The following is a 22916-nucleotide window of genomic DNA, read 5'->3' on the forward strand; positions in this document are numbered from 1 at the left end:
AACCTTCTCCAGCCCCTGACCCACCACTATTCTACTTTCTGTCTCTGTGATTTTGACAGCTCTTAAGTATTTCATATAAGTGTAATCATACATTTTTGTCTCTTTGTGACTGGCTTATTTCACTTAGTGTTATGTCCTCAAGATTCATCCATGCTGTGGCATGTGTCAGAATTTCCTTTTTTATGGCTGAAAATAATATTCTATTGTATCTATATACCACCTTTTGTTTATCGATTCATTTGTCGGTGGACACTTTGGTTGCTTCCATGTTTTAGCTAACATGGGTATACAAATCTCTCTCTACCTTGCTTTCAGTTCTTTTGGGTATATACCCAGAAGTGAAACTGCCGGGTCACGTGTTAGTTCTATTGTGATTTTTTGAGAAGCCACCATATTGTTTTCTGTAGCAACTGTACTATTATACATTCCTACTAGCAGTAGGTCTATTTGAGTTAGTTTTGTATATGCTGGTAAGGATCCAACTTCATTATTTTGCACATTGATGTCCAGTTTGCTCAGCACTGTGTACTGAAGGGACTGTGGTTCCCCATTGAAAAGACTTGGCGCCTTTATTGAAAATCATTTGACCATATATACAAAAGTCTGTGAGTTTTTTGTTTTGTTCCATTGACCTCTCAGTATGTATGTGTCTTCATGCCGACACCACACTGATTACTTTAGCTGTGGAGTAAGTTTTAAAATCAGGAGGTGTTTGTCCTCTTTGTTCTTTTTCGGGATTCCTTTGGCTACTAGGGGTCCCTTGAGATTCCATTTGAATTTAGGGTGGGTTTTTACTTCTGCAAAGAAAAAATCATTGGATTTTGATATGGATTGCATTGACTCTAGATTACTTTGGGTAGTATTGTCATCTTCCAGTCCATGAATAATCATGGAGTGTTTCCATTTCTGTTTAAACAGTGTTTTACAGTTTTCATCATGCAAGTCTTTTAATTCATTAGTTTAATTGTATTCTTTTTGATGCTATTGGAAATTTTTTGTAATATCCTTCTTGCATTGCTATTGGTTAGTGTATAGAAATGCAGTGGGGTTTATTTATTTATTTTTCCTGTGTTGACTTGTATCTTGCTGTTTTGCTGAGTTCATTTATTAGCTCTAGCAGGTTTTGTTTTGGGGGGAGGGCTTTTTCCATATGAGATCATATCTGTGAACAAGGGTGATTTTACTTCTTTCCAACCAATTTGGATTCCTTTTATTTATTTTTCTTGTCTAATTGCTCTGGGTAGGACTTAAGTACTGTGTTGAATAGAGGTGGTGAAAGGAGGCATCCTTGTCTTCTTCCTGGTCATAGAGGAAAAATTTCAGTCTTTCACTTTTGAATATATTCACTGTAGTTTTCATATATGGCTTTTGTTATGTATTACATATTATTAAGTATGTAATATATTTTATATACTAATATATAGTATTCTGTATTTTAATGTCATTTACACATTTTTATACATGGTATCGCTAGTCTCATATGTGAGAGTTCGGCTAGATAGAAAGGTCTAGGTCATTTGTTCTTTACTTGAAATTTTTGAAATTGTTGTACTATCATCATTTTGCTTCTTACTGTTAACCTAATTTTATGTGTTTCATAAGAAATGTCTTTTTTTTTTTTTTCCTGAAGAAATAAATAATGAGTTTTTTATTTTTTGGGTTTTTTTTACCTATATAGCATTGAAATCTAATAGATTCTAAGATATGTACCAGAGTTGATAACTCTTGGTAATGGTAAACCCTTGCAACACAGTATATTTATTGTTAATTTTTATTTCTGGAAAGCTGTCTTTGATTATAGTCTCAAATATAGTTTGTTTCACTGTTTGTTTTTCTTGGATCTTCTTCCTCTTTGTTTGAATTCCAGTTCTATCATTGGAGTTGTTTAAACCTCCTCCATGTCTATTTCATCAGTTATAAAATGAAAGACAAGTGATACTTAACTACACACCCAAATTTGAGGAAAAAAAATTATTTATTTAGGTTTCAAACACTGTAATGGATAAGAAGCAAAAATAAAATCCTGTTACAAAGTAAAAAAAAAAAAATTACCTCATATGGTTTAAATAAGCTAATTCATGTAAAGGTACAGAACATTGTAGGAACACAGAAAGGGATGAGTCAATGTTTGTTTCCATTGTTACTATCACCAAAAATAGAGCTAATGTGGATAGAATAGTACTTAGAACAGTACTTCTCACCATATTGCAGCCTATAGTCCTGTGCCTTGGTAATCAGCCTTGTCCTGAAACTGTATTACTTGCAATCACAGATCTGATTTCTGTCTGTATTATCTCTTGGAATTATTTCTTTTCTGGAATGCCATGTTATAGAAACAGACAGTTTGGGGTGGCCCTTTATGTCTGACTTCATACAGCATAATACTTCTGAGAGTCATCTAAGAACATGGTATCTCTTTTTATTATTTTATTTCTCAGTTTTTGCTTTAACTTTTCTAGATCATTATATTAGTCATTTGAGATCATCTCTTCTAATGTAAGGAATCTTCCCAGGTGGTGGCTCAGTGGTAAAGAATCTATCTGCCAGTGCAGGAGACTCAGGAGATGCGGGTTTGATCCCTGAGTTAGGAAGTGGAAATGGCAACACAGTCCATAGGGCTGCAAAGAGTCAGACACAGTTGAGCACTCATACACTTCTAATATAAGCAGTTTCCCTTTATGCACTATTTTAACTTCACTGCACAAACTTTCTTTGAGAAATAATTTACATACTATAAAATTCAGTCTTTCAAAGTATACAGTTCAGTGGCTTTCAGTATATGAATAGAGTTATAAATCAAACTTCCAGATTATAATTTTCTTGCTTTAAAAATTTTTAATATTTTAATATATCCCCTCCCCATTCATATTTCAGAATAGGACCCATGTTATCTTACCCTGCCCAAAGGGAAACCTTTTCAAAGTTGGCATGGTTTGGGGGAGGAGATCAGAGTATATTTTGGCATACATGTGCACTGTATTCCGAGCAGTGTTTCGGAACACTGAATTCTGAATTCTGAGCAGTGTTTCGTAGTCTATTAGAAGTCTCAGGCAGCTCGAAGTGCTGTGAATTGGGAATGTTTTCTCTTTTCTTCCTCTTTCCCTTCCTTTTTTGTTGCAATTTCCCCAAAGGTTGATGTCACCTGTGGTTTGTTTAATGTACTAATAGAAGACCATTTTGAAAATAAAGAATTCCTTGAAATAAGCTCTGTATAATACTGTTAAGTTGAACTTCCTATCATATCAGGACATAAAGATAGCTCTTAATACAGGATTGCTTATAATGGGCCTTATGTCTATCATTTCTTTAGGACCCTCACTTGATTCATCTTAAAGATGACCCATTGCTCTTGGCATAAGTATTCAGAGCTTATGCTTTTAAATTTTTAAATTCTGTTTCTGAAGGTGCTGATGTGTTTTGCTCTTTCAGATGAACATATAAACTCTTTGATTAGTTTCTTTGTAGATCATAGACATTTGTCAACTTTTTAAACCTTTGTTTACAGACCGTTGTCTTTCCAGTTGAGAGTAATTGAGAATCTTACTGACATTAGGTCTTCTAGAAATTTAAGAATATAAACTTAATGAAGATGTTGATTGTGGTGTCTTAAAATTTCTAGTTTAATTTGTTTTCAAAAATGAATGTTCATAATTAATATTGATATATAGATGATCACATTCAGATGAAGAAAAACCACAGATTAAGGTGTTAGGTCTAAGCAAACCTGCCATATAAAAATGTAGAGTTACTAAACAAATTTATTTTTTAGTTAAAAATCTTAATTTGTTGATATTAATCATTTTAAGATAGAAAATAGAACAAATGGAGAAATATACATTGTTCCTTTTGATACTCTTTTAACTAAAAACTACATAACTTAAAAAAAAAAAATCGAAGCTACTCCTAAAATGTCTGACTACTGTCCAGTGTTAGTAAGTGGATCTAAGTATCTGTGTAATCTCATTACCCATTTTAAAGAATAATTTTCACTTTTTATAATACAAGTTTACTAAACACTTAACCTTTTTTCAATCAACAGGAACATTTATAAACATTTTTATATCAGTTGCTTGTTTGTTTTTCAGGTAAAATCTGTAAAAACTGGGTCAGTTTTTTGGACGATGTGCTGCTGCTTGTCGTATTTCTATATGGTAAGATTTCATACTTGAAACTGAATACATGAGGTCTGAGTCTTTGGCAACTAGACCAGTGCCTTCTCTTCTCAGTCAGGGTAGTTCTCCACTTCCTTTCTCCTGAAGTCTTTAGGATCTTTTATTTCATGCATTTTCTTTCCTTACTACCACTTTCTTCCCTACTCCTGTCTTCAGGGTCTTGTATGGACTTCTACTTTACAGGTGATGGAGGACTAATACTTAACCTCTCAAACAAAATTTGCAGCAAGTGATGAACACAAAAATTTTCTTTCAGATGTACAACTTTTTGTAAATAATGATCACATTCTCTGGGTTAACCTGTGAACTACTTGTCTAATTTTTTCAACAGGTTACTTAAGATTGGAGTTCAGTATCACCTCTTTAATCTCCTGCCTTTCTTTTCACACCACAGCCTATATGGTTTTCTTATGCTGAAAATTAATGATAATCTTAGGTAACTTTTTTTTGGTTGTTAAACAAATGTCATGGAATTTGTTTCCAAGTTATCCATGCCCCTTTTTAAGTGGTTAAAGGTTAGGACATATTATGTGCCTAATTAATGTGTCCTAGGCACGTTGTGCTCAGTAATAGCAAACTTACTCTCTTTTGAGTTTAGACTTAAATTTTAGAAATAACCAGGAGTCCTTCAGGTAGAACTGGAGCTCAACCAGAGGAATGTTGTTTTTTGTGAAAAAATAGCACATGACTGAAGCAGTAAACTGATGTTGTTATATGAATTGTAAACAAAAAGCAATTTCTTATATAAGTAGTTCTGAAATATTTTAGACAGGGATAGATAGCATTGTTAGAATGTATGTTAATATATAGTCTCCTAAGGTGACTGTTGATTCAAATGGTTCTATCAAGCTTTTCATTATTAGAGCATATGTAAGAACTTGATCTTGACAGACCTTATTATTGTTACTGAATTGAATGTTCTTAAAAAATAATAAATAATAATACTTTAATCCTAAAGCATAATCATTAGGATCTTTATTAATTTAGACCAGAACATACTCAACTGTCTGATAAATAGAATTTTTCTAGCTTTGTGATACAGGCTAAACATTAAACTGGGATCCTGGTTTGTATCCATTAGTAGGAAGAAATTTATACCCAAGGTAGCACCTTTTATCTTGAGGATCACAAAGCATATCCAGATCATCAGAGTATTCCTTTTAGTTGAGGTGTTGACTGATGTTAACATCCATTGTTCTTACTTTCTGTGAAGTCTCTTGCAATGTATTTACCATAAAAAATGGGGGAGAGCAAAGGGTTTTTTGCCTTTAAAAGTTTATGGTATGTATCCTAAAGTCTGTATCTCTGTGACAGTCTTTTTATTGCCAATTCACAAACTGTTCTCAATGTTCTTAATAAGTTTAATTTGACCATTCCTCTAGTGGATATAAAAAAGTGTATTGGATTTATGGGATTGTGTTGTTTTAATTATCAATAAAAAAAAGTAGGTTATTTGTATGTTACAGAAAAAATAGGTTATTTTGAAGCATCTCAAAATTGCTGAAAATCCTAGTGTTTATGTTTAGACTTTTGTGGCAGAATTTATCTACTTTAAGAAGCAAATATGTAAATTATTTAACTTAGCATTTCTTTACTCATAGGTCTCTGCTTGGGGTGGTTATGTGTTTATTATCAACCTTATTCCACTGCATGTATTTGTGTTGTTACTGATGCAGAGATACAGCAAAAGAGTCTACATAGGTAAGTGATTTGACTTCTGATATCTGTCAACTTCTAAGAGGTGTTTTGTATACATTCTTTCATTGTCAGACATTTCTGTTTTGGTATTACCCATGAGTAATAAACCTAACTTTACAGTGTTTTGCTTTTTTGTATTCATAAGGAGGGTTAGGCATTTTTACCGAAGTGTGTATTAACTTTTCCTTAATGAGTTTGTTTTGTTTTTGCAGAAATAAGTCTTGATTTAATATTTATCAGCCTTTTTTTTTTTAATTTGGGGAAATGATATATACACACTATAAGCATACTATTACACTATATATACACACTATTCTAATTCACCTTACTCACTGTAAGAGACTGAGCATCCTTAACAGTTTAATAAGCTTTTGAAAGCCCTTTCTGAATAATATACAGCACAGTGTCTTAATCCATTCAAGCTGCTGTAACAAAAATGCCACAGACTGGGTAGTTTATAAACAAGAGAAATTTATTTCTCAATTTGGAAGCTAGAAAGTCTAAAATCAAGGCACCAGAATGCTCACATTCTTCTGAGGGCTATTTTCCTGTTAGCTTGATACCATCTCTGTCTCCACATAGTAGAAGGAACAAGCCAGCTCTCTGGGGCCTCAATTTAAAAGGGTACTTGTTCCCCGGTGACCTCATTATTTAATCACTTCCCAAAGGCTGCCTCCTAACACCCTTTCCTCGGGTATTGGGTTTATAAACATTCAGACCAGAGAGTAGACTGAGTATTTTCTTTGCAAGATTTTAATTTGCTCTACAGGTTTTAGAACACATCTTTAGAATAAGATGCTTAGTAATAGATGGTGTCTTGAATCTTAGAACTCACTTTCTATGATAGAGACAGAACTTTTACAGGTTGTATTAATCACAGAGAAGTTGTCATCTGAAACCAGTGTCTTTATAATAAAGTAATACAATTCTATTATAATAATGTTGGAAAACATTAACAAAAATAATAAAGCTGTTTGCTTGATTAAAAAACATAACAGTTTGGCAGTTTATCAAAAACTTAATGATAAAGTTACTGTGACCCACAAATCCACTCCTTGGTATATACCCAAGAGAATTGAAAATTATATACTTACACAGAAACTTGTAATGTTCATAGCAGCATTCGTTATTCATAATAGCCAAAAACTGAAGACAACCCAATGTCCATTAACTAATGAATGGATAAAGTGTGGTGTATCCGTACAGTGGAGTGTTGTTCGGCAGTGAAAAGGAATAAAGGTGATACATGCTACATCGTGAACCTTGAAAACATTGTGCTGAGTAAAATAAACCGGGTACAAAAGGCCATGTAACTGTGGGATTCTTTCTGTATAAAATGTCCAGAGGTGGCAAATCCATAAAGACAGCAAGCAGGTTAGAGACAGAAAGTTGGTTTAGAGGTTGCCAAGGGTTTGGGGACTAGAGTGACAGCTTATAGATACGGGTTTCTTCTGGCGGGGGGTGGGGGGAGGGGGTGGTGGAATTGTTCTAGAATGAAATAGTGGTGATAGTCACACAACTTTAGTCACACACATAACCACTATAATAACCACTATAATAACCACTCAGTGGTACATTTTAAAAGGGCGGGGTTTTTTTAGTATGTGTTATATCAGTTTTTTAAAAAAGTTATAATCTGCTGATTAGGTTTATACCCACTTCAGCATACTTTATAACAATCACCACTGAAATAGTACATATATATATATCAGGTAGTTCTTATGCACAATGAATTGTCCTAAGTTCTTTGCGTGTATTGAACTCATTTACTCTTGATAACCTCACCTTGAGGATAGGTCCTGTTAAACAAGAGAAGACAATTTGCTCAGGATCATGTAGCTAGTAATGGAGCTGAAGCCTAAATGTAGATATTTTGGCTTGATACCCATGATGCAAAAAAATCACTGACTGTATTGCCTACCATATGAATAAATACCTTACTGTAGAAATATATCAACATGTGATTATATATTTCGTTACCCTGAAAACACTGTTAGCCAGCATTGGAATCCAGAAAAGACGACCATGGATTAAACAGTAACTCCGAACTTTTTGTTTTGAAACGGTATGAGGAAAAAATGTTTTTAAATTAAATGCTTATGGGGAAGAACTAAGAGTTTCTTTGTTTAATTTTAAAAATGTAGGGCCCTAAAAATGTAATGGTCAGGAGAACAGAGTTAGGGAGAAGATTGAGGGATAGACCTTTGTGAAATGCCCCTGAATCAGGAAGAGGAAGAAGAGCTAAAGAAAGTGAAGTTAGATTAGCAAAGTCTAACTTCCCTACCCTCCTCATTTCTATTTAGCTCTAGAAGTTACCAAAGAGCATCATCTTACACTTTTAAATTATATTTCTTCGTTCTTTCTGCTATCCTATGCTTGATTTCATTTTAAGCATCAATAGTAGGTATATTTGCTATTTTAAAAAATTGTCATTGTGTCTCCATTCAGATGTTTTGCACAAGTCACTTCTTCCTGCTTTTACAAATAGAGCTTATAAAATAGTAGTTTAAAAGATTCATTCAATACAGTTTATAATGAACCACATCCTTGAGAAAGAAAAATTATTTTTTCTCGTGTATCTGTTAGTCATTATATTTCTTTCTGCTGGTCAAGAAGAATCCATGGAGGGTTTTTGTTTGTTTGTTTGTTTGTTTTTTGTTGGGGGGGATCTTGTAAGCTATAATTTCATGTACGTTTCTTCCCATCTTTCACTCCCTTTATTTATCAGCATTCACAGTAATCAAACAGTAAAATATCTTTATTAATCAAAGATTTCAACAGTCTTGTAAGCCTTTAATCATATTTATTAATAATAAAGCAAAACTGGTTGAGTTTGGAAGTATTTTCTGTTTCTTTTGGTTAGTGCTGTTGTGGTTGAGAGAGAAGTATTTTGCCAGCCCTTTCTATTAAATATCACCCAGGAGATAGAGCGAATGCTAAGGTGATTTCATGGTAGATTAGAGTTAACTAGAATATAATATTCACAAAACCTTTTCTAACTTTATTTACATAAAGGGACGTACAGTAGTATTTTAAAAGCATGAAGGGTGCTGTCAACTTAAGTTGCGATACTTTGTCAGGGAGAAAGAAAATACTTAAAGATTACTTTGGGGAACAGCAAGAGCTTCTTGAAAACTGGGCATTTCTTTGGTACTTGAATCAGGCCTTTTGGTGCCTTTTATTTTACAGACCAACTCATATGTGCACCTTAAGCTAAGAACAGTGGTTTGTTTCTTTTCTGTATCAATCTAGTCCCACCCAATACCCTTGGGGAAAAAAAGTACTGTAAAAGTGAAAAGATGTTTAGGTTCTGTTTTAGAAGATTACTATTTGTCCCAAATCAAAGAGATTTTCTTTGCTTACAAATAAGCTAACAGACTTTGTATATATCTTCCTAATGATAATTTGAGGGGAATTCTAACACATTGGAAGTTTGATCTGCAGGAGAAAATTGCTGGTAACTATACTTCCACAGGATGGCAGTGTGGTAACATTGTCATGATGTAATGAATGATTTACCACACTATTGGTCTTGTTTGTTTCCTTAGAACTCACTACTTTGATGGAAAGAAAGCTTTATTCTTCTGGTTTAAAGGGTAAAAAAAAGTAGGTTAAGATAGATGGATAGAAGGTTGTGAAGATGTAGACCATAGTTTGGTCAAGTTTCAGAGTCTGGTGGAGAACAGTTGCTCTGTGCGTGTGCTGTTGAGGGTTCTGAGAATGTCAGAGAATGGTGCAGGTGGTGTTATGTGCGTCTTCAATGTCCAGGTCAAGAAGCAGAGCTCTCGCCCTCCTTTAAGTTCTTACAGAGCCAGGGTTTTTTCCACCAACGTTGCATGTACTTGCTCCATTGTATTGAGGTAATTTGTGTACATCTTTGATTTTCCAAATTGGATATCTGATTCTTAGAAGGTCGGATTGTATTTTTAGAATGTCTTGACCATAATAGAATATAACTTAATATTTGAATGAACTAAAAAGATAATTTTAAAACATATGGTACAAAGACTCGAGAAAAACACATTTTCATTTTGCATTGGAGAATGGTTTAAGAATTGAGGGTTTACTTCACTATTTCTTCTAGTTTCACTGTTTCTTAATATGTATTTTCTGTTTTAAAACATGGGTTTGTAAATGGGATTTAAATTGAGGTATGGTGATGTATATCTAATTTTACAGGTTCAAGAAGAAGGGCAGTATTAAGCAAGATAAACTTGAAATTTTTTTTTTTAAACAAAATTCAGCTGAGTGCATTTTAAGTATCTAATTGGCTTTATTAATGATTCATAAGTTGGGCAGCATCACTATTCTAGCCAACTAGAAAGGAGCTCCAAAGAACCACTGTAAGGGAAAGATTTTTTATAGGCAAGACAAGGAATTCATAACCAAAAAAGCCTTTCAGGCTTAGGTAACCTACTTGTGGGGGAGGGAAAGGGTCTTTGTGGCAGATTCCCTCCTCTTTCTTTGGGCAGTGGGGGTTAGAAAGAATTACCTCATTTGTGCTGACAGAACATTCCATGCTGACCTAGTAGAATAGTATTCCTGGGGAAGGTTGTGACTACAGTTAGGATTGGGTATTGAGTCTTGAATTTCAGCACTACTGACTCCATCTGGGGCCTTTAACAATGGAAATATTTGTGTGTTAAAGAGTACTATGAAGTAGAACATACATCCCTCTATGTAAACATCTCAGTATCACTGATCCAAAAAAGATAAAAATAGGGAAGACATGAATCAAGTTCTTTTAAAAGAAGATGGTTATCTTCGGATTATCGCATGTATCACGTTTATTAGCTTTGAATCATCAGTGTATGTAAGTAGGTATAAATGAGGTTAGTTTGGGTAGAGGAATATTTATAGGTAAAATATTGTTGAGAACATGTCTGTTTCTATTAGTTGAGATTTGTTTGACACTAACTCATATTTACAAAGTAATGTGTTTGCAAGTTAAAGTCCCACCTGGCCTTTTTTTTATGTTTCTTGAGATTGAGTTTCTTTTTCTTAAACCCATCTCCATCACTTTTTTTATTAACTTGAACTCTAGTGTACCACTTCTTTATAAAGAGTTTTCTTTACCTAATGGCAGTGAATGCCTGTGTAGCTTCATGAAACCACTGAAATGAGAATATTAGCAGATTTAGTCTCTTTTTGAATATACCTGGAAAAGTAGAAACAGTTAACAGATTTTCTTGGGCTTCAAAATCACTGTGGATAGTGACTGCAGCCATGAAATGAAAGACACTTGTTTGGAAGGAAAGCTATGACAAACCTAGACAGTATATTAAAAAGCAGAGATATCACTTTGCTGACAAAAGTCTGTCTGGTCAAAGCTATGGTTTTTCCAGTAGTCATGTGTGGATGTGAGAGTTGGACCATAAAGAAAGCTGAGCACCGAAGAATTGATGCTTTTGAGTTGTGGTGTTGGAGAAGACTCTTGAGAGTCCCTTGGACTGCAAGGAGAGCAAACAGTCAATCCTAAAAGAAAATCAATCCTGAATATTCATTGGAGGGACTGATATTGAAGCTGAAGCTTCAGTAATTTTGCCACTTGATGTGAAGAGCCAACTCATTTGAAAAGACCCTGATGCTGGGAAGATTGAAGGCAAAAGGAGAAGAGGGCAGCAGAGGGTGAGATAGTTGAATAGCTTCACCAACTCAATGGACATGAATTTGAGCAAACTTCAGGAGATAGTGAAGAACAGGGAAGCCTGGCACATTGTAGTCCATGGAGTCACAAAGAGTTGGACAGGACTTATTGACTGAATAACAGCAGTTCTTCAAGGTCACAAAATGACCATGTTCCCATTTTTTTTTTCCTAATTCGGCCTGCTTACTCTTTGTGCGTCTACACAGACTGATTTGTAAGAGAAACATACTGGTATTTGAACACCGTCAACCACAATGGTTGGCAGTTCAAATATATGTGACATAGAATTTCTTGTTCATATTTACTTTATTGCATTTGCGTTCACATATCTCATTGAGAGTAGTTCTAGTCCAACACTAATGTGTCTGTGAAGAAAGCTGAGCACCGAAGAATTGATACTTTTGAAATGTGATGTTGGAGAAGACTCTTGAGAGTCCCTTGGACTGCAAGGAGATCCAACCAGTCCATTCTGAAGGAGATCAGTCCTGGGTTTTCTTTGGAAGGAATGATGCTAAAGCTGAAACTCCAGTACTCTGGCCACCTCATGCGAAGAATTGACTCATTGGAAAAGACTCTGATGCTGGGAGGGACTGGGGGCAGGAGGAAAAAGGGATGACAGAGGATGAGATGGCTGGATGGCATCACTGACTCGATGGACGTGAGTCTGAGTGAACTCTGGGAGTTGGTGATGGACAGGGAGGCCTGGCGTGCTGCGATTCATGGGGTCGCAAAGAGTTGGACACAACTGAGCGGCTGAACTGAACTGAATGTGTCTGGAAAGTACATTGTTGGATGAGTTTGTTCTGCAGGATCCTCTTGACAACCAGTTCTCTGTTAGCTTGAGGTCATCAGAAACTTTATACATTGGTCCTTCCTATTACATTTACTTAAGCTTCTTAGCCTTTTCCTAATACTGTAGTCATCTCTGATCAGACAGCTTGGAAGGCAACTTAACATTTGAAATATTAACCCATAATTTACCTCAATAAGCATGCTTTCTCAGCTGGGATAAAGAGAAGTGTATGCTGTGCTGTACAGTGTGTAGCATACAGATGCGTCTGCTGAGCCGTTCTCTTGCAGTCTTTTTTTCCCTAGTAGAGTACTTTATTTGCCAAGCACTAAATATTGACTATCCTTCATAAAGTGATGTGTATAATAAGCTTTTTAAATGGAATATTTTTCACATTTACTTATTTCAGAAGAGTTTTAACTTTTTTTCAAAGTAAGTTTTAATTATGACTATTCCGGATATTTTCGCTGTAATGATCTGTGAACACCTTAATGCAAAAACAAGTCCTTCATACAAGCCGTAACCACTTCCCAATTTGCCTATACACTTAGGTTCATATAAGCCAAGAATACTACATAGTATATTCAGTGCAGAAAGCAAATAAGTTTCCTTTATTAGATCCTAATAAATTTGTAACTAGTCTGTTTTATGACTTGACCTCTGTGCACTTAGTTCTTTTATTCTTTAATAATAGAAAACCTAGTAGATGGACATAAAGTTTCTTTAAACTGGTTACATTACTGTACAAAAATATTAGGAGATTATAAAAAGGTTGTGAAATACTTACAAGCTTTTCAGACTGCAAGCTACTCATATAGGATAATGATAAGCTTTCATTTGGTAATGCATACTTTGTGTTAATGCTAATAGGAATGGTGTTTACATGCTTATTGGGTCATGTCAACAATTGTTAATGATAGGTTGAAAAAATTTGATTCCATTTTCAGAAGAAGGAAACAGCACCAGTCTCCTTAAAATAATACTTTTCTTAAATGGCAGAAAAGAATTGTATGTTTTATAATGTATGGTTGATTAATCATCAAATATGTATCAAATAGAATAGTCACTTCAAAATTCTATTAAAATAAGTTGTTAAAACTTTGCTAAAAAAATATATGAATCATGTATATATTTATGTTTGAAGTACTTAATGGTAATAGTGAATTGTCCTTGTTTCCTATTTTGTCTTTATAGCATATAGCACTTTCTATATTGTGGGCCTAATATTATCCATGCAGATACCTTTTGTGGGATTCCAGCCAATCAGAACAAGTGAACACATGGCAGCTGCAGGTAGGAAAAATATCTATGTTCTTTCTTCTAAAGAATCCATGAATGTGTGACTGGTCTTCAGTGGAATGAAGGGTTCTTTTGGGGTTTTGTTGTTGTTTCTAATTTTCATTGTATTAGTTCTGAAACATCACCACTGTAAAATATGACAGAATTTATTGAGACTTTCTGATATTGGGCTTCTGAAAGTGCCTGTCTTCCCAGGTATGACTGTTTTGAGAAGGTAAAACATCCTTTTTTGCCAACACTAATTTGCTTTGTATAAACAAATATTAAACATTTGCTTTGTATAAACAAACATTAAATAGTAATATATCTGTATACTGAGTTATTATACCGAGTTGTCATTTTACCAAATTTAGATGGAATGAAACATTTCATTTTTATATTCTTTACATCTCACTAAAATATTTTATCCATCCCTACTAACTAGAATTAAAAGAGCTTTTATATTGATTATAAAGTCACATAATTCTCCCTAAAGCAGAGCATTTTGCCATCATTAATCTGGGTCACAGATAACAAGATATAATGAAAAATCTGTGAATAAAACTTTTTATCAGAGATTCCACACAAGGTCCATGACCCATGGAAAATCCGTGGGTAGTCATTTTGTTCATAGCATTTTATAAATATCGGTATATTTAACTTTGAGATGATGATGGTCCATAGCTTTTATCATCAGATTTTTCAGTGAGAATCTCGAACCACACACACCCACCCCAGCTATGAACAGTAACCATATATTGTTGTTCAGTCGTTAAGTCATGTCCCCACGGACCGCAGCACACCAGGCTTCTCTGTTCATGTATTAGAAAAAAAAATGTAACAGAATTTTTTGGATGTATTAATTGGTTACCTGTCATTTGACAAAGGAAATGTCAGATCACTGAATTGTACAAGGTATTCTAAGTCTTCCAAATTAATGTTTCTCAATGTTCTTAGAAAAATGCTTTGTTGATTACTTATATGCACCTTCTCTTTAATTAGGTGTCTTTGCATTGCTGCAAGCTTACGCTTTCTTGCAGTATCTGCGAGACCGGTTAACAAAACAAGAGTTCCAGACCCTGTTCTTTTTGGGTGTGTCGCTAGCTGCAGGTGCTGTGTTCCTTAGTGTCATCTATTTGACTTACACAGGTAGGTGTCATCACCTGTCGGATGTGAATATTGTCTCTAGGTCATTGCAAAAGGTAAATTCTTTTGCAAATTTTGTACATGTTCCATTTATCGTAGTAGGTCAGCTATTGTTTCCTTAGAAACGGTATGAAAATAAGTCAAAGGTTCTAAAATCTGAACAGCACTACAAAAAGAAAAAATTTCTTTCTTTTTTTAAACAATATATTTGTTGCTTCAGGTTTTGCTAAATCCACATTCAAGCATCCTTCTCTTGATAGATGATTAGGCCCAAAATGTATAAAATCCAAAGTTTCTGGTGTTAATGGCATAGGTTTACCCTCCCTAGTGTGTTATATACTCTGTCTCCTGCTTCTAAACAGCCAACCAGATCAGCTTTCAGTCAGCTTCTGGATTCTAAGTTACTTTCTTGTCCTGACTTTACCAGTCACTGGAAACAAATCAAATTCTTTCTGAAGATATGTCAAATTAATGTACCAGCTTAGCTCATAAAATCATGAAGAATTCATTGACAGGAGTAAAAGGCACAAATGTTTAAAATCACCTTTATAATTGATCTAAATTTGGCGTACTGGACACCTCTCACTTTTTAAAATTATCCAGTGCTATCTTAATATCTCTACTAGTCAATTAGAGGTTTAAAAGAATCAGAAAGCTTTCTACAGTGTTGGTGTCATTAGCTTGTTGTGTTTCTTTGGAAATGTAATGTCCATGGGTATTTTTTTAATTTGATCCCTAAGGCTCAGACAGTAAAGAATCTGCCAGCAATGCAGAAGACCTGGGTTCGATCCCTGGGTCAGAAAGACCCCCTGGAGAAGGAAATGGCAACCCACTCCAGTATTCTTGCCTGAGAATTCCATGGACAGAGGATCACAAAGGATCCGTAGGATCACAAAGAGTTGGACATGACTGAGTGACTTAACACTACTACTACTGTATTTTATCTGATGACCAGCTGTGTGAAATACAGTATAACCTTTTTTTTTTAGGGCAGTTCTTTTAACATTAGCTTAAAATTAGTCCAAATAATCCGTAAACATAAAACCAATAAAAACAATGAAATGGCCAATGAATTTCCTTTGCATTTTTCCTTCCAAGGTTACATTGCACCGTGGAGTGGCAGGTTTTACTCATTGTGGGACACTGGGTAAGTGCAGATAAGTTATTTGCCCTCATGTTATTTAAATATTCTTTTGTCTTCTTTATTGTTAATATCTCTGTCAATACCTGGCAACATTCTAAAATATTTAGCATATACCAGTTTAGTAAATGTTGTATTTTGTCTTTGTTATAATATCCGTTTGGAATTCACCTGTAGTTTGATATGTAAGTCATATTTCTGTTCTTCATGGGCAACTCCTTATTTTTGTTTATTAAAACATTTCAGGTAATACGTGCCATTTTAATGATTGATTTTTTTGTTTGTTTGTTTTTACCAATGTATTCAAAGTTTCCATCTGTTAGTAATATTTAATTTTTAACCCTTAAGGATAGATACTATGTTATAAATCCATATGCTATAGATATGAGAAAAAATTTAATTTTATTTAAGTTTCCTGGTGTTTTTTAACCATCATATATGCTAGAGGATATTTGTTGCATTTTTTAAGAGTGCTTTTACGAGATGAGTTAATAAAAAAAATTTTTTTACATTAGCTCAATACTTTTTTTAACTCTAAAAATGTTTTCCTAAGGATAAGAAAATATCTCTTGGTGATAATTGACCTCTCTCCCTTGATTCTGCTATTCTGTTACCCCATGTGGCCCGATAAAAAACCTACCACATTTTATTGAACAGGCCTGCCCTTTGATATAATACCAAAAAGGCCCCTAGCCAGGCCTAATTAAAGGGCATAAGCAAATGATGTATGGGTGGCTGAAGCTAACAGACACATACTCCCAGAGATCAGCCTTTGCATCACCAGAGAGTTTGAAGGAAAAACCCCAGTTGTAGAAGTTAATTAATTCTGACTAGGTTAAAATTTTACTAGTCATACTTATTCTTGTTTTCAAACTTTACTTGCCCACTTTGGAATCTTAGGACATTTCAGAGAAAATCTGTCTTGTCCTTTCCATGTCTCTGACCAACCACCTCTGTGCCATCTCCGTGTTAAGAAAGGTATTGTCACAATAGGATATCTTATTCGATGAGTTATTCTGCTAGTCACATATCCAAAAGGTAGTCGAACTCATTGGTGCAAACTTAGGAAGTGCTTGTTCAGTTCAGTCCCTCAGTTGTGTCCAAATCTTTGTGACTCTATGGACTTCAGCATGTCAGGATTCCCTATCCATCACCAACCCCCAGAGTTTACTCAAACTCAAGTCCATTGAGTCGGTGATGCCATGCAACCATCTCATCATCTGTCGTCCCCTTCTCCACCTGCATTCAATCTTACCCAGCATCAGGGTCTTTTCAGATGAGTCAGCTGTTCACATCAGGTGGCTAAAGTATTGCAGTTTCAGCTTTAGCATCAGTCCTTCCAATGAATATTCATGACTGATTTCCTTTTGGAAGAACTGGTTGGATCTCCTTGCACTCCAGGGAACACTCAATACTTTTCTCTAACACCACAGTTCAAAAGCATCAGTTCTTTGTTGCTCAGCTTTCTTTATAATCCAATTCTCACATCTATACAAGACTACTGGAAAAACCATAGCTTTGACTAGATGGACCTTAGTTGGCAAAATAATGTCTCTGCTTTTTTAATGTGCTAAGTTGGTCATAACTTTTCATCCAAGGAGCAAGTGTCTTTTAATTTCATGGCTGCAGTCACCATCTGCAGTGATCTTGGAGCCCCTAAAGTCTCTGTTTCTACTGTTTCCCCATCTGTTTGCCATGAAATGATGAGACCAGATGCCATGATCTTAGTTTTATGGATGTTGAGTTTTAAGTCAACTTTTTCACACTCCTCTTTCACTTTTATCAAGAGGCTCTCTAGTTCTTTACTTTTTGTCATTAGGGTGGTGTCATCTGCATATCTGAGGTTAATGATATTTCTCCTGGCAGTCTTGATTCCAGCTTGTGCTTCCTCCAGCCCAGCATTTCTCATGATGTACTCTGCGTATAAGTTAAATAAGCAGGGTGACAATATAGAGCCTTGACGTACTCCTTTCCCGATTTGGAACTCTTGCTTTTTCGATGATCCAGCGGATGTTGGCAATCTGATCTCTGGTTCCTCTGCCTTTTCTAAATCTAGCTTGAACATCTGGAAGTTCATGGTTCACATACTGTTGAGGCCTGGCTTGGAGAAATTTGAGCATTACTTAGCTAGCGTGTGAGATGAGTACAGTTTTGTGATAGTTTGAGCATTCTTTGGCATTGCCTTTCTTTGGGATTGGAATTTTCCAGTCCTGTGGCCACTGCTGAGTTTTCCAAATTTGCTGGCATATTGAGTCCAGCACTTTCACAGCATCTTCTTCTAGGATTTGAAATAGCTCAACTGGAATTCCATCACCTCCACTAGCTTTGTTCGTAGTGATGCTTCCTAAGGCCCACTTGACTTTGCATTCCAGGATGTCTGGCTCTAGGTGAGTGATCACACCATCATGATTACCTGGGTCATGAAGATCTCTTTTGTATAGTTCTTCTGTGTATTCTTGCCACCTCTTCATAATATCTTCTGCTTCTGTTAGGTCCATACCGTTTCTGTCCTTTATTGCGCCCATCTTTGCATGAAAAGTTCCCTTAGTGTCTCTGATTTTCTTGAAGAGATTTCTAGTCCTTCCCATTGTATTGTTTTCCTCTATTTCTTTGCATTGATACTGAGGAAGGCTTTCTTATCTCTCCCTGCTATTTTTTGGAACTCTGAATTCAAAAGGGTGTATCTTTTATTTTCTCCTTTGCCTTTCACTTCTCTTCTTTTCATAGCTCTTTGTAAGTCCTCCTCAGATAACCATTTTGCATTTCTTTTTCTTGGGGATGATCTTGATCACTGCCTCCTTTGCAATGTCATGAACCTCCGTCCATAGTTCTTCAGGCACACTTGTCTATCAGATCTAATCCCTTGAATCTATTTGTCACTTCCAGTGTATAATCATGAAGGGATTTGATTTAGATCATACCCGAATGGTCTAGTGATTTTCCCTATTTTCTTCAATTTAAGTTTGAATTTGGCAATAAGGAGTTCATGATCTGAGCCACAGGTCATCTTGGTCTTGTTTTTGCTGACTGTATAGAGCTTCTCCATCTTTGGCTGCAAAGAGTATAATCAATCTGATTTCAGTGTTGACCATCTGCTGATGTCCATGTGTAGTCTTCTCTTGTGTTGTTGGAAGAGGGTGTTTGCGATGACCAGTGCATTCTCTTGGCAAAGCTCTATTAGCCTTTGCCCTGCTTCATTCTATACTCTGAGGCCAAATTTGCTTGTTACTCCAGGTATTTCCTGACTTCCTACTTTTGCATTCCAGTCCCCTATAATGAAAAGGACGTCGTTGTTTGCTGTTAGTTCTAGAAGGTTTTGTAGGTCTTCATAGAACTATTCAACTTCAGCTTTTTCAGCATTACTGGTCAGGGCATAGACTTGGATTACTGTGATGTTGAATGGTAATGTTGAATGTGATGTTGAATGTTGCCTTGGAAACAAACAAACATTCTGTCGTTTTTGAGATTGCATCCAAGTACGGCATTTTTGGACTCTTTTGTTGACTATGATGGCTACACCATTTCTTCTTAGGGATTCTTGCCGACAGTAGTATATATAATGGTCATCTGAGTTAAATTCACCCATTCCATTCCATTCCATTTTAGTTCACTGATTCCAAAAATGTTGATGTTCACTCTTGCCATCACCTGTTTGACCACTTGCAATTTGTTTTGATTCATGGACCTAACATTCCAGGTTCCTATGCAATATTACTCTTTACAGCATCAGAACAAGTGCAAAAGAAATTCCTATTTGAGCAAGCATTTTTGTGTTAGAAATCACACAGAAGAATATGTGTGTGGCCTTTTATAACTGGCCTTAGATAATTCTAATTTTAGGGGGAAGTATGTTGATTTTGGTTTTACCAATATGTGTCAGATTTATATCCACTATAGCAGGTAACATTGGAATGTACTTTTAAGCCAGAAGAGGGAGAGATGGGAACCATATCTATTAGTACAATCAAAGAAAGTTTATTCACCTAAAAGGAACTTCTGTTTTATCATTTAATTTTAAATAACGTAAACTTCTTTAATACCAGGTATGCAAAAATACACATTCCAATTATTGCATCAGTGTCTGAGCATCAACCTACGACTTGGGTATCTTTCTTCTTTGATCTACATATTCTTGTGTGTACCTTCCCAGCAGGCCTGTGGTTCTGCATTAAAAATATCAACGATGAAAGAGTATTTGGTAAGAGGTTTTTAATAAATACTTCAGTTTATTTTTGTTATTGAGATTATCATTCCACCATGAAGTTTTGTCTTTGCTCAACTTTGCATAAAGATAAACTTTCCTCTCTTACTTTGCATAAGTGCTTAACCAAAAAAAATTAAGTGAGTTTGCATTATATATACTCTTAATTATTAACTGTTTAACTTTTGGACTAGTATGTAAGCTTTTCCTTCAATTTATTGTTTTCTGAGAGGTTAATGTAATGATAGTCTGTGGCTGAGAATTGGAAATTATAACTTTGTTGACAGAATAGACTTGAGTATGTTTTCTCAGTTAATTCTAAGTAGGAAGACTTTTGCAGGGGCATCCATGATCCAAAAAGTTTCAGTGGGAAAGTACATTTTGTAATAGAATAAGAATCACCTGTAAGTAAATATCCTCTTGGCTGATAGATTAGTGTAATTTTCAACCAACAAGACTTAGAATTACAAACTATTTTAAAGCCATTGTTTAAGGTAAGACCTGAAACTGAAAATGCTTTGTAATATGCACAGGGTCACACAAGCATATATCTTGTACAAGTACATGGCCTGGACCATGCATGACACTCACAAGTTAGAGTTTCAGAGTGAAGTCAGGAGAGAGAAAATAGCATCTACGTAGGTGCTAACCAAAGAATGGCACTCATTCTTTTCTGCTTTATATAGGTCAGTGGACTTTGGAGAAAGCCATGTTAATACTACATCACTCAAGAAGAATTAGTTTAACAAATTGCCCATTCATGATTTAGCAGTCCCAATCCTAGATACCAAGAGAAGGGAGTGTGTGTGTCTAACAAAGGACATGTCTAAGAATGTACATGGCAACTTTATCCATAATAGTCCCTAGTTAGAAACATTCCAAAGGTTAGCAGTAGAAAAAAGAGATTCTTATGCATTTTAGAGTGGAATACAGCACAACAATTAATATAAGAATAGCATGGGTAAACAAAAGAAGTCAGTACAAAAGAGAACATTTTATATAATTTTATTTCTATGAAGTTTAAGAATAAGGAAGCATCACTACGAACAAAGCTTGTAGAGGTGATGGAATTCTAGCTGAGCTATTTCAAGCCCTAAAAGATGATGCTGTTAAAGTGCCACACTCAGTATGCCAGCAAATTTGGAAAACCCAGCAATGGCCACAGGACTGGAAAAGGTCAGTTTTCATTCCAATCCCAAAGAAAGGCAATGCCAAAGAATACTCAGACTACCACACAGTTGCACTCATCTCACACGCTGGCAAAGTCATGCACAAAATTCTCCAAGATAGGCTTCAGCAGTACATGAACTGAGAATTTACAGATGTTCAAGCTGAATTTAGAAAAGGCACAACCAGAGATCAAATTGCCAACATCTGTTGGATCATAGAAAAAGCAAGAGAATCCCAGAAAAATATCTTCTTCATTGACTTCACTCAAGCCTTTGACTGTGTGGATTATAACAAACTGTGGAAAATTTTTCAAGAGATGGGAATACCAGACCACCTGACCTGCCTCTTGAGAAATCTGTATGCAGGTCAAGAAGCAACAGTTAGAACCAGATGTGGAACAATGGACTGGTTCCAAATTAGGAAAGGAATACGTCCAGGACATATATTGTCACCTTGCTTATTTAACTTACATACAGAGTACATAATGAGAAATGCCAGACTGGATAAAGCACAAGCTGGAATCAAGATTGCTGGGTGAAATATCAATAACCTCAGAGAGGCAGATGACACCACCCTTATGGCAGAAAGTGAAGAGGAACTAAAAAGCCTTTAATGAAAGTGAAAGAGGAGAGTGAAAAAGTTGGCTTAAAGCTCAACATTCAGAAAACAAAGGTCATGGCATCCAGTCCCATCACTTCATGTCAAATAGATGGGGAAAGAGTGGGCTTCAAAATCTCTGCAGATGGTGACTTCAGCCATGAAAGTAAAAGGCACTTGCTCCTTGGAAGGAAAGCCATTTCAAACCTAGACAGCATATTAAAAAGCAGAGACATTCCTTTGCTGGCAAAGGCTCATCTAGTCAAAGCTATGGTTCTTCCAATAGTCATGTATGGATGTGAGAGTTGGGCCATAAAGAAAGCTGAGCATTGAAGAATTGATGCTTTCAAGCTGTGGTGTTGGAGAAGACTCCTGAAAGTCCTCTGGACTGCAAGGAGATCAAACCAGTTAATCCTTAAAGGAAATCAATCTTGAATATTCACTGGAAGGACTGATGCTGAAGCTGAAGCTCCAGTAGTTTGGGCATATGATGTGAAGGACTGACTCACTGGAAAAGACCCTGATACTGGGAAAGATTGAAGGCAGGAGGAGAAGGAGATGACAGAGGACGAGATGGTTGGATGGCGTCACTGACTTGATGGATAGCAGTTTCAGCAAGCTGTGGGAGTTGGTGATGGATAGGGAAGCCTGGCTTTCTGCAGTCCATGAGGTCACAAAGATTCAGACACAACTGAGCGACTGAACTGAACTGAGAATAAGGAAAGTTAAATTATTGCTTTAAAAGTTCAAATAGTGATTACCTGTTTTATGGGAGAGCGTAGTGGTTATTGATTAGGAAGAGGCATGAGGGCTTCTCCTGAGGAGGGATACAGATGTTCTGTATTTTGATATGGGTGGCAATTACATAGGTGTGTGCATATAAAAATTCACTGAGATAAACAATATTGTATAGTAAATGTATTTTTTAGTCAGGAAAAAAATATGAATTTGTTTCAAGTGAGATGGGCACTCAGATGACTCAGTAACTTTGTGAAGTCACAGCCTCTAGCCAGAAATGAATAGAGACTTTCCCCGTGGTGAGCACGTTATCTGGAACAGTTTGATTGTTGGAAAGT

At 35.6% G+C, this 22916-nt stretch overlaps 1 protein-coding gene across 1 annotated transcript in view; it reads left to right on the top strand.

Moving 5' to 3' along the window:
- Positions 1-22916, top strand: part of STT3B (STT3 oligosaccharyltransferase complex catalytic subunit B) — a 103203-nt gene that overhangs the window by 67184 nt on the left and 13103 nt on the right. Inside the window, exons 4-9 of the mRNA XM_061395730.1 lie at positions 4086-4151; positions 5774-5873; positions 13502-13600; positions 14588-14734; positions 15830-15878; positions 19916-20070. Coding sequence (XP_061251714.1) covers positions 4086-4151; positions 5774-5873; positions 13502-13600; positions 14588-14734; positions 15830-15878; positions 19916-20070 — 616 coding nt within the window. The remainder of the gene's footprint in view (positions 1-4085; positions 4152-5773; positions 5874-13501; positions 13601-14587; positions 14735-15829; positions 15879-19915; positions 20071-22916) is intronic.

The sequence above is a fragment of the Bos javanicus genome, chromosome 22 (assembly GCF_032452875.1).
Source record: "Bos javanicus breed banteng chromosome 22, ARS-OSU_banteng_1.0, whole genome shotgun sequence".
Lineage (NCBI taxonomy): Eukaryota > Metazoa > Chordata > Mammalia > Artiodactyla > Bovidae > Bos > Bos javanicus.